Source organism: Erinaceus europaeus, chromosome 11 (assembly GCF_950295315.1).
Source record: "Erinaceus europaeus chromosome 11, mEriEur2.1, whole genome shotgun sequence".
NCBI lineage: Eukaryota > Metazoa > Chordata > Mammalia > Eulipotyphla > Erinaceidae > Erinaceus > Erinaceus europaeus.
This window is the reverse complement of record NC_080172.1, coordinates 49,738,740-49,750,980: the sequence shown is the minus strand read 5'-3', so window position 1 is coordinate 49,750,980 and position 12,241 is coordinate 49,738,740. Positions and strand designations below refer to the sequence as shown.

The 12,241-nt window shown below is 49.5% G+C and overlaps 1 protein-coding gene across 6 annotated transcripts in view; it reads left to right on the top strand.

The window, feature by feature from the left end:
* The window catches only part of ARHGEF2 (Rho/Rac guanine nucleotide exchange factor 2), an 82,696-nt gene extending 74,583 nt beyond the window's left edge, over positions 1-8,113 (top strand). For all 6 annotated transcript variants that reach the window (XM_060201577.1, XM_060201579.1, XM_060201578.1 and 3 more), the window contains 8 exons: positions 2,858-3,058; positions 3,235-3,354; positions 3,461-3,528; positions 3,639-3,674; positions 3,925-3,975; positions 4,090-4,518; positions 5,150-5,327; positions 6,944-8,113. In XM_060201577.1, the coding sequence (XP_060057560.1) occupies positions 2,858-3,058; positions 3,235-3,354; positions 3,461-3,528; positions 3,639-3,674; positions 3,925-3,975; positions 4,090-4,518; positions 5,150-5,327; positions 6,944-7,017 (1,157 nt within the window). In that variant the 3' untranslated portion in view covers positions 7,018-8,113. The remainder of the gene's footprint in view (positions 1-2,857; positions 3,059-3,234; positions 3,355-3,460; positions 3,529-3,638; positions 3,675-3,924; positions 3,976-4,089; positions 4,519-5,149; positions 5,328-6,943) is intronic.
* Positions 8,114-12,241: the final 4,128 nt, after the last annotated feature.

Here is a 12,241-nt window from a genome sequence, read left to right as displayed (position 1 = left end):
CCCGGCTCCCCACCTGCAGGGGAGTCGCTTCACAGGCGGTGAAGCAGGTCTGCAGGTGTCTATCTTTCTCTCCTCCTCTCTGTCTTCCCCTCCTCTCTCCATTTCTCTCTGTCCTATCCAACAATGACGACATCAATAATAACTACAACAATAAACCAACAAGGGCAACAAAAGGGAATAAATAAATAAAATAAAATATTTTTAAAAAAATCTTTAAAAAAAAAAGAGTAGTAATACTTTGGCTTTTTCTGAAAAGAAGAGCTAGGAACATCAGGACTGAGATAGTAACTTGACTTTTCACTATGAGAGGTCGCACTAGTTCGGATGTGATCTAATTGTAATGTAAGAAAATCAACAGCCAGGGGCCAGGTGGTGGTGCAATGGGTTAAGCACACACATTTCAGTGCGCAAGGACGTAGGTTCAAGTCCTTGCTTCCCAAGTGGTGAAGTAGGACTGTAGGTGTCTCTTTCTCTCTCTCTTTCTCTCTATTTCCCTCCTTCCATTTCAGTTTCTCTCTGTCTCTGTCCAATAATAAAATAAATACTAAATTTTTTAAAAATTTTCTAAAATAAAAAAAGAAAAAATACCCAACAGCCCAGAAATACAATAGATAATATGTTGTGCTCTCAGGCAAGAGGTCCTGAGTTCAACCCTCAACATCACGTGTGCCAGAGTAATGCTCAGGGTCTCTCTTATTAATAAATGAATAAATAAATCTTGTTAAGATTAGTGGAGGGGGTGTTGGGCGGTAGCGCAGTGGGTTAAGCACACGTGGTACAAAGCCCAAACACTGGTGTAAGGATCTCAGTTCGAGCCCCCAGCTCCCTACCTGCTGGGGGATCACTTTGCAAGTGGTAAAGCAGGTGTCTTTCTCTCTTCCTCTCTGTCTTCCCCTCCTCTCTTGATTTCTCTCTTTCCTATCCAACAACAGCTATAACAACAATAACAAGGGCAACAGAATAGGAAAGGTGTCCCCAGGAGCAGTGGATTCATAGTGCAGGCACCAAGCCCCAGCAATAACCCTGGAGACAAAAAAAAAGAAAGAAAGAAAATATATTAAAAAGAACACTTCTATACTAGAAAAAAAAATACTAGGGGAAAAAAACACTTCTTGTATCATTATTATGCTATTTCCCTAACACCCTTTTTTTCTTTTTTTTTTTAATATTTATTTTATTCTCTTTTGTTGCCCTTGTTGTTTTATTATTATAGTTTTTATTGTTGTCGTTGTTGTTGGATAGGACAGAGAGAAATGGAGAAAGGAGAGGAAAAACAGAGAGGGAGAGAGAGAGAGACACCTGCAGATCTGCTTCACCACCTGTGAAGCGACTCCCCTGCAGGTGGGGAGCCAGGGGCTCGAACCAGGATCCTTACGCCAGGTCCTTGTGCTTTGCGCCACCTGCGCTTAGCCTGCTGCACTACAGCCCGACTCCCCCCCCCCCTTTTTTTTCTTCTTTTCTTAATCGTACCAGCAGCATCAGGGATTGCTCCACCATCTGTGGAGTTTCCTGGGGTGCCTTGGTGTTCCCATGTGGTGCTAGAACTTGAGCACAGAGCCCAGCACCCAGCAAGCCACAGGTGAACCACCTCCTAGCCTCAGCTCTGCCATCTGGAATGTGATGATGTCTCATCTGTGCATCCAAAATGGCTGTTGCTGCCCTTGCTGTTGCATCTGTATTCCAGCTAGCAGGGTCAAATGAATGAACAAGGATCTGCTCCTTTCATGGGCACATCTGGAAGATGCTCACACCCACTGGCCAGAATATAGAAGCATGTCTGCAAGTCAGGCTGGGGAATGCCAGCTAATTGGCCAGCCCTGAGACTTGTGTGTCTTCTCAGTGAAAATGGGGAGATTGTGGGATGATGGACAGTAAGCAGTGCCTACTGTAAACTGCTTTCCTTTTTTTTTTTCTTTAGATTTATTTAATTTATTTATTTATTATAGAATCCAAGAAAAATTTAGAAGGGAGGAGGAGATAGAGACAAAAAGAGACAGACAGAGACATCTACAGCCCTGCTTTACCACTAGTGAAGCTTTCCCCCAGCAGGTGGGGACCAAAGGTTTGAACCTGGGTCCTTGAGCACTATAATGTGTGTGCTTAACCAGTTGCTCCACCTCCTGGCCCCCTCTTTAGATTTATTTATTAGTGAGAGAAAGAAAACCAAAGAATCACTGGTACATGTGATACTAGGGCTAAAACTCAAGGACCTTATGCTTGAGAATCCAATGGTTTATTCATCTCCCAGGCTGCAGATTTTCTGGGATTTCTTTTGTTTGTTTGTTTTGTTTTGTGTTTTGACTTCAGGTTTTATTTTTTAATTCTTTTTTTAGAAATGGAGAAAGATGGGAAAGACAGAGAGGGGGAGAGAAAGACAGACACCTGCAGACCTGCTTCACCGCCTGTGAAGCGACTCCCCTGCAGGTGGGGAGCCGGGGGCTCAAACTGGGATCCTTATGCCCGTCCTTGCTCTTTGTACCACCTGTACTTAACCCACTGCGCTACCACCCGGTCCCTAGGTTTTCTGTTTTAAATGCAGTGCCAGGGAGTGAATTCTGGGCCTCTCACATGTACGACACTAGAGCAGCTGCTCGGCCCCAAGAGAGAAAGGGAGAACACCAGGGAGAGCACGAGCGTAAGCGCAGAGTCCATAGCACGTCCACCCTGCGTGGAGCTCGCCAGTGCTGTTTGTGGTGCTCCCATGTGGTATCAGGGCTTAAACAGAGTCTTGTGTGTGGAGGGGTGTTCTGCCTTTCCAGGTAGGCTGTCTCTGTCCCAGCCTCCCAATGCTTCCACTCTGCCAGCCCCACCCTGAACCCTGAACTGTATACCCCGCTCACCTGTTCCCTGTTCACAGTGGAGCTGCAGCAGAAAGACCGTGCCCTGGTGGAGCTGCTTCAGGAGAAGGTCGGGCTGTTTGCCGAGATCACTCACTTCCAGGTGGAAGAGGATGGTGGCGGTGGGGTGCCCTTGCCCACGCTGCCCAGGGGCCTCTTTCGCTCTGAGTCCCTGGAGTCCCCTCGGGGCGAACGGCTGTTACAGGATGCCATCCGTGAAGGTAAAGGTTGAGCCCTGGCTCGCCCATCCACTGTCAGGTGTTACCACAGTAGAGCTTCCCCTGGTGCCATAGCACCTCAAATGTGGTGCCAGGGTGGCATCCTGCCTGACTCCTTTCATTTGGGTGGCCAAGATTCCACCTGCCCTGCTCTCACCCTGACTCTTGTCCCCTTGCAGTGGAGGGTCTGAAAGACCTGCTGGTGGGGCCTGGCGTAGAGCTGCTCCTGACGCCCCGGGACTCAGCCCTGCCCGGGGAGCCTGATAACGGTGGGAACACAAGTCCAGGGGTCACTGCCAGTGAGTGTCGGGCAGGAAGCCTGGGTGGCAGGTGGGCAATGGAGGGGTCCCATGGGAGTGGGGAGACACCCCGAGAGGTCAATCCCGCCTGCCCCTTCTACAACAGATGGTGAGACCAGGACCTTCAATGGCACCATTGAACTCTGCAGGGCTGACTCTGACTCCAGCCAGAAGGTGGGCTCTGAAGTGGGGGTGGGACACCCCGCCTACGTGGGAGAAGGGCCCCTGGACCCATGTACAGAGACAGACCCAGCTGATTTCCCCACTCTGCCTTCTTTCTGTAGGATCGGAACGGAAACCAACTGCGGTCTCCCCAGGAGGTAAGACAGAAAGCTAGGAGCAGCGCCAGGGTGGGGGTAGAGGCGTGTGTCCTAGAGGTGGAGTAGGGGAGACCTAACCTTGGGGTGGGGAGAGTCGGAGCAGAGGCCCACGTAGTGCTCAGCTCCGACATAGGCCCAGGACTTAAACCTGGGGCCTAAGGTGTGCAGGCTGGTGCTCTCCTAACCCAGCTGTTACCAGGCTCTGCAGTCCTGTCCCCACCCGCAACCCCAACTGCTCCTCTGTCTACAGGAAGCGCTGCAGCGGCTAGTCAATCTCTATGGACTTCTGCACGGACTGCAGGTAGTGGGCCAGGCCTTGTGGGGGAAGGACACACTATCCGCCCTGGGTCCAGGGGCAGGAGAGAGGGGTACTGAACCTGCCTGTCCCTCTGTCTGTCCACCCCTTCCCCCCCAGGCGGCAGTGGCCCAGCAGGACACCCTGATGGAAGCCCGCTTCCCTGAGGGTCCTGAGCGGCGGGACAAGCTGACCCGCACCAACTCTAGGGAGGGGCCCCCCACAGCCCCCGAGAAGCAGGCCACAGAGCTGGCGCTGCTGCAGAGACAGCACGCTCTGCTACAGGAGGAGCTGCGGCGCTGCCGGAGGCTCGGGGAGGAGCGCGCCACAGAGGCCGGCAGCCTGGAGGCCCGGCTGCGTGAGAGTGAGCAGGCCCGGGCACTGCTGGAGCGAGAGGCCGAGGAGGCACGCAGGCAGCTGGCCGCCCTGGGCCACGCTGAGGCACCGCTCCCCACGGCCGAGGCACCCTGGGCTCGCAGGGCCCTGGACCCGCGGCGCCGCAGTCTCCCAGCTGGTGATGCCCTGTACCTGAGCTTCAATCCCCCGCAGGTAAGGAGGCGTGACCCAGTGCACACCTGAGCTTCCCCCAGTGTTGGGATTAGAACCTAGGCCTGTGCTATCCCTCTGGCTCCAGAAATCCATTTTTTTTGCAAACTGTATTTCTTTCTCTCTTTTTTTTTCTTGCTTATTTTTGTTTATTTTGGATAGAGGCAGAGAGAAATTAAAAGGGATTGGGAAGAGAGACATACTGCGTGGTTTATGAAGCTTCACCCTTGCAGTTGGGGACTGGGGGCTTGAAGGCCATATCCTTGTGCACGGTAACGTGTGTGCTCAACTATGTGCTCCGCTGCCCACTTTTTTTTTTTTTCAATGAAAAAGTGGGTGGGGGAAGAAGCATGACTTGGCCAGTGCAGTACTGGGGGTTGACCTCAGGGCCTCATGCTATGGATTCCACACGGGGTCTGTTTGCTAGCAGGGTCCCTGGCCTGTTTGGGTTATTATGTCTCTTGGAAGAGAACCTAACCTGAAGGAATCTGGTGGGAGTGGACAGGACATTAGGAACCACATGTGTGAACCACAGGCAGGGAAAAGTGGGGGGTGGGGGGGCTCACAGTGCCTATTCCATTGGTCACTGGGCCCTGAGGCTGCATGCAGCTCACTCCCTGCACACTACCTGCAGCCTAGCCGCGGCCACGAGCGCCTGGATCTGCCGGTTACTGTGCGCTCGGTCCACCGGCCCTTTGAGGAGCGTCTGGAACTGGGTAGCCCTGAGGAGCGTCTACAGGACAGCAGTGACCCTGACACTGGCAGTGAGGAGGAAGGGAGCAGCCGACTGTCCCCACCACACAGCCCCCGAGGTGAGAGCCAGGGTAAACCAGGTGTGAGTGGGTGCAGCCTGGGGGGGACACTCTGAGGGTGGACAGGCTGTGGGAGCAGAGAATAGAAGCCTCTTAAAAAAAATTTTTTTTTTTTGAGAAGGGGGAAGGAGTAGGACCTTATGCTTATGCAATTTTGCCACTTTTTCATTCAGGTAGAGAGAACATAGCACTAAGAGCTTCCCCCAGTTGCTAGGGTCTCAAACCTCAGCCATGTGCTAGCTGTCCAACCCAATAGATCATTAGATTTATCTTTGATAAAGACAACATGAGAGTGAAGAGAGGAAGATGGAGAGGGAAAAAGATACCTGCAGCCCTGCTTCTTCACTCATGAAGCTTCCACCCACTCCTGCAGGTGGGGACCAGGTGCTTAAACCTTTGTCCTTGTGCACTGTGACGTGCATTTTACTGGATGTACCACCACCCAACCCCAAATCTTATTTATTCCTTTTTTTTTTTTTTTAAACTCAGACCTCATATATAGGCTCCACTGTGCTACCTCCCAGGCTGCTAGAAATCACCTGAAGTTTAAAAAAAAAAAGTTAAGAAGGGTACTAGGGGGAGGGTGGCACAACTAGGATAACACACACATTACCAGATGCAACGCTGTAGGTTCAAGCCCCCAGTTCTCATCTGCTAGGGGAAGCAGTCCTGTAGTTATTTTTCTGTCTTTCCCTTCCCTCTCAATTTCTCTGTATCAATTAAAAAAAAAAAAAGAGGGAGCAAAAATTGTCCCGGGGGAGTCGGGCTGTAGCGCAGCGGGTTAAGCGCAGGTGGCGCAAAGCACAAGGACCGGCATAAGGATCCTGGTTCGAACCCCGGCTCCCCACCTGCAGGGGAGTCGCTTCACAGGCGGTGAAGCAGGTCTGCAGGTGTCTATCTTTCTCTCCTCCTCTCTGTCTTCCCCTCCTCTCTCCATTTCTCTCTGTCCTATCCAACAATGACAACAACAATAATAACTACAACAATAAAACAACAAGGGCAACAAAAGGGAATAAATAAATAAAATAAATATTAAAAAAAAAAAAAAAGATTTAAAAAAAAAAAGAAAAAAAATTATAAAAAAAAAAAAAAAATTGTCCCGGGTAACAATTGTGCCTGCACAGTTGTGATTCATTGCGCATTCATTCATGATAACCCTGGAAGGCAATAAGATTCAAATAAATAAACTTAGCACCGAAGTAGATAGCACAATGGTTATGAAAAGAGACTCTCATGCCTGAGGCTCCAAAGGCTCGGCTTCAATCCCCCACACCACCATAAGCCAGAGCTGGGCAGTGCTCTGATAAAAAATTCCCTCAGGGGACCCCCAAGTTTTTGTCATTGGTCTAAAAAATACAGGAGACAGATCAGGATGTTAGAGCACAGGAATGAGCAGAGCTTTTGTCTCTCCTAAAACAAAACACTCTAAAAACTACTGTAGCCTCACATGAGCATCTTAAACTGTTTTGTACTTTAGTGGCCTCACAAAGCTTATAGAGCACCTGGTAGTGGAGCCCTGGCTCTGATACTCAGTGCAGGGGTACAATCCCTGGGGGAGGAAGGGGGAAGGCGGGGAGCCTCTGGTTGCCCACTCACTTCTCCCTGTCTTCCTTCAGATTTCAGCCGAATGCAGGACATCCCAGAAGAGACTGAGAGTCGGGATGGAGAGCCAGTAGCTCCAGAGAGCTAAGGGAACCCCACAACCCCAGCCCGGGATACCCCCCATTCCCAGAACATTGCCAACGGGGGGCAGACCTTGGGGATGTCCATCTGCCAAGGACAACAAGGGGACATTTGAAAGAACTGCTGACTGTCCTTGCCAGCTCTTGGGATCCTGGATGCTTGGGGCCACATAGGTAACTGGGGGTGGGGGGTGGGGGTTTGAGTCCACAGCGCCCCCTAGTGGCACCCAGGAACATCACCACCAATGCCAATTTTTTTCATGCCTCTTCCCTCTACTGTAGGGAAACTTATTTATTTATTGTTGATTAGTTAAGGAGTGAGAGGAGAGACTTAGAGGACCAGGGACATGGGAACCAAGCCATAGGGGGTCAGGGCCTAGTCCTTCAACACTACTGGGGTTCATTTCAGGCTTCACCATGCAGCTACTAGAGTTCTAGCCTCACATCCCTGTCCACCCACCCACATCCATCTTTTGAGGTATGGGAGGGGAGCCACCACCACAGGACCCTACACTGCCTTCCAGAAGGACTGTGGGCAGGACTGTGTCTCTCTCTCCCATACCCCCATGGCTTCCTGTTGCTGCTCCCCCCCTTTCCATCCTCTGGTGGACCCCAGGAAGTTGCCCTGGACCCCAGGAAGTTGGCCTGCACGCCAGGCTAGAATGGGGGAGGGTGGCTTGTGGGGGGGTGGGAAGCAATACCATAGCAACCATAACATTCTGGGGGTGTCTTTTTTTCTTTCTTTTTTTTTTTTTTTTTCTTTTTTTGTACCAAAGCCAGCTGCTCATGTTTCACATCATTAAGGAGATTGTGGCACTTAGATTTCGACCTCTCTGAGCATCTTGAAGGTGTTGGGACCATGATTGCTCACCTTACCCCCCACCCCAAGTGTGTGCCTCTCCAGACCTCTGCCCCAGTTATGTGGAAATGGAGTTCCCGGATGAGCTCTGGCCATCTGAGAACTCCAACCTCACCCCCACACCTTGGCAACGGTGCCTGATACCACAGTGGGAACTAGGGAAGTTCTTCAAGAGACCCCTCCTCCCAGAGACCACCGCCCCAGATTTTTTGTTGTCGTTGTTGCCAATTGTAAAGGAAAGGGGGGGGGGGAAGGAGAACGCAGGGAAAATTTAAAAACGAATCTGAACCTCACACCTGTGTTGCAGTCTGTTCAGGGGTCTAGATTCTGCGGGTACTGGTGGGGTGGGGGAGACCTGGTAGCTTGGGCGAGGGCCTTTTTGTCTCTCCACTGACTCCAGAGTTGGGAGCCATCACATGGAATACCATGCACATTGGGAAGCTTTGTGAGTGACAGAGCAGTGCTATGGCGTCTCTCCTCTCTCTGTCTTACCCAATCAGGGATAACTGATGGGAACAAAAAAAGAAGTTGCATTGACCTACTCCCCCTTCCCACTCTTAAGCCCTTCTGTTACCTATCCCCAGTGTCACTCATCTTGGGCCAAAGCTCCCATCCTATTATTGATATCAGCCCCTGGGGAGACCTTGCTCATACAGCTCCCCTCAGATGTGCTACCTCACTGTGCTCTGCCTGAGGTTCACTGGGGGCTGAGCTCGGGTTGGGGAGCAGGGCGGGGTCTGGAGCTGTGTCATTGCTGGCGTATGCAGTTATGTCACCATGGTGAGAAGACGAGTTCTGAGGGGCCAGAGAGATGGCTCACCAGGTAGGGTGTCAGCATGGTCAAGTTCATGGCCCATGTTCAAGCCCTAGCATCACATGTGAAGTCCTATGGCATCAGAGGATGCTCCTTCTGTCTGTTTCTCTGAATGAAAAAAAAAAAAAAAAAAGACAGGCCTGGGCACTGGCGCATCTAGTTAACTGTACATATTACCAAGTGCAAGAACCTGGGTTCAAGCCCCCCATTCCACCACCTGCAGAGGGGACACTTCACAAGCAGTGAAACAGGTCTGCAAGTGTCTTATTTCTCCCTCAGTTTAAAAAAAAAAAAGTTCAGTTGTTCATTTAACAGGGAACCAAGTGACTCAGGAGGCGGCGCAGTGGAAAAGGCATTGGACGCTGGAGCATAAGGTCCTGAGTTCAATACCCAGCAGCACATATACCAGAGTGATGTCTGGGTCTGTCTCCTACCTTTCTCATAAATTAAAATAATTTTTTTAATTAAAAAATATAATGGAAAAAAAAGTGTGGTCCAGGAAGTGGCACAGTGAATAAAGCACTCTCAAGCATGAGGTCCCAAATTCACTCCCTGGCAGCATATGTACCAGAGTGATGTCTGGTTCTTTCTCTCCTTTCTCATTAATAAATAAAATTTTTAAAAGTTAGTTAAAAAAAAAAAACGGAGTCGGGCGGTAGTGCAGCAGGTTAAGCACACGTTGTGCGAAGCACACGGACCGGTTTAAGGATCCCAGTTCAAGCCCCTGGTTCCCCACCTGCAGGGGAGTCCCTTCACAAGCAGTGAAGCAGGTCTGCAGGTGTCTACCTTTCTCTCCCCCTCTGTCTTCCCCTCCTCTCCATTTCTCTCTGTCCTATCCAACAACGATGACAAGAATAACTACAACAATAAAACAACAAGGGCAACAAAAGGGAATAAATAAATATTAAAAAAAAAAAAGAACAGAACTGGCAGTCGGGCGGTAGTGCAGCGGGTTAAGCACACGTGGCGCAAAGCGCAAGGACCGGCGTAAGGATCCCGGTTCGAGCCCCTGGCTCTCTACTTGCAGGGGAGTCGCTTCACAAGCGGTGAAGCAGGTCTGCAGGTGTCTATCTTTCTCTCCCCCATCTTCCCCTCCTCTCCATTTTTTCTGTCCTATCTAACAACCACATCATCAATAACAACAGCAATAATAACTACAACAACTAAAAAACAAGGGCAAAAAAAAGGAAAATAAATATTAAAAAAAAAACCAGGACACGGAAAGGGCTGGTATGCCCAGATGGTCCAACCCTCAGCTGCAGTGCTCCAGGCTCCAAACTCACTGCTGTGTTGCTGAATCTGTGCAGCTGGAAAGCAAGCTAGAAGCAATTGAGACCTAAGCCCTAAGCTGGGGTAGAGAAAGGAAAAGTAGGTGTGGAAGAGTGTGAGTGTGTTACAATAAAATGCATCTAGGTTAGCCAAAGAGTGAAACCAACTTAAATGCCCACTTAACATTTAAAGAAGTTATGGGATATTTACTCCATAGATTACTACTCTGCAAAAAAAATCATACATGTTATATATATATATATATATATATATATATATACATACACACACTACATATATGTGTGTGTCCTTTGGGACAGATGAGTAAAGCTAGAGGGGATTATGCTTAGTGAGATAAGAACTATTGGATGGTTTCACTCATGGAATCTAGAGAAATGATGCACAGGAACTTGCAAAAAACAAAGCCAACAAGAACTATGCTGGTTATCTTTCGGAGGTGGGAGAGTGGGGGGACAATTTTGGTGGTGGGTGTGGTATCATCTTACAATCTTGTAACCCACTATTAATCACCAAAAAAAATTGGGAAAAAACGCATCTGGGGGCCCCAGGCGTAGCGCAGCGGGATAAGCGCACATGGTGCAAAGCGAAAGTACTGGTGCAAGGATCCCAGTTAGAGGCCCTGGCTCTCCACCTGCGGGGGGGGGGGGGGGTCCGCTTCACATGTCTTCCCATCCTCTCTTGATTTCTCTCTGTCCTATCCAACAACAATGGCATCAGTAATAATAACCACAACAAGGACAGCAAAAGGGAAAAATAGCCTACAGGAATAGTTAGATTTGTGGTACAGGCACCAAGCTCTAGCAATAACCCTGGAGGCAAAAAAAAAAAAAACCAAAAAATAAATAAATAAACAAGGGCAACAAAAGGCAATAAATAAATATATTTGAAAAAAAAACTGCATCTGGGGCTGGGAGATGGTTCACCCAATAGAATACAGTATACCAAGTTCTATTTAATCTTAATTATTTGATAGAGACGAGGAATTGAAAGGGGATGTGGAGAAGGACACTTGCAGCCTTTGATTACTTGTAAAAGCTTCCCCCTCCATGCAGATGGGGACCGAGGCTTTGAACCCACGTCCTTGCAGGTGGGGCTTTTCCAAGTTCTCGGATCCAGGTTGAATTCAGCTACTACGTGAGAGCACCATATAAGCGGGATGCTTAATAAAGAGGTGGATCAGTGCAGTGGTGTCTCTTGCCCTCCAGGAGTGGAGGAGCCATGCAGGCATGAAGCCCCAGTGGGGGATATATTGTGGCACAAAAAACACCTGAAAGCCAGAAAGAAAGGTGCTTGTGGGCTGTGCCAAAATTCTACTGGGACCTACAGGAGGCCACAGGTTCATAGGGTGAGAGACCTGAGGACTTGTGCTAAGGGTTAACCCACAGCTCATGGCGCTGACTCCAGGGATACCACCTCCCCCAGCACACACTACACCCCTCCTGAGACTGCCAGCCATTCCTCATGCGGTTGCTTCTGAGCTTCTCACCTATGTCTGTTACTTCCCTCTCTATAGGCACATGGGTTTCCTTGTCACTGGGGCATCACTTCTCCAGGCTGACTTTCAGGTAGAGAGAGATGGAGAGACACCACAACGCTGACGCTTCCTACCAATGCTGCAGGGGCTGGCAATGAATCTGGGTAACACACATGATAAAGCATTTTTTGTGTTCTGTTATTTTTTCATGAATGTGTAAAGCACTGCTCCACCACCCACAGAGATACCTGTTGCTGTTAAGTGGAGTCAGAATGTCCAGGGCAGGCAGGCACTCCACACTGACCGACCACCATAACCCCATCCTTAGTACCAGTTTTGGAAACTCAGTTTTGTTTTTTACCAGAACACAGCTGGGGATTGAATTTGGGGCCTCAAAGCCTCAGGCACGAGAGTCTAATGTGTAAATCACTGCTATCTCTCATACCTGGAAGCTCAATCTTAAAGGCTATCCTTGCCCACAATTAGAAAAGTTCTTGGGGGTGGGGGGTTCTGGTGGTAGCTGCAGGTGTTTTATCTTTCTCTCCCCCTCTGTCTTCCCCTCGTCTCCATTGCTCTCTGTCCTATCCAACAACAACAGCAGTGACAACAATAATAATGATAAACAGCAAAGGCAACAAAAGGGAAAAATGGCCTCCAGGAGCAGTGGACTTGAGTTGCAGGCACCAAGCCCCAGAAATAACCCTGGAAGCAAAAAAAAAAAATTTTTTTTTAAATGAAAGTTCTTGGCTAGTGCACTACGTTACCATGAACAAGACCCAGGTTCCAGCCTGGCCC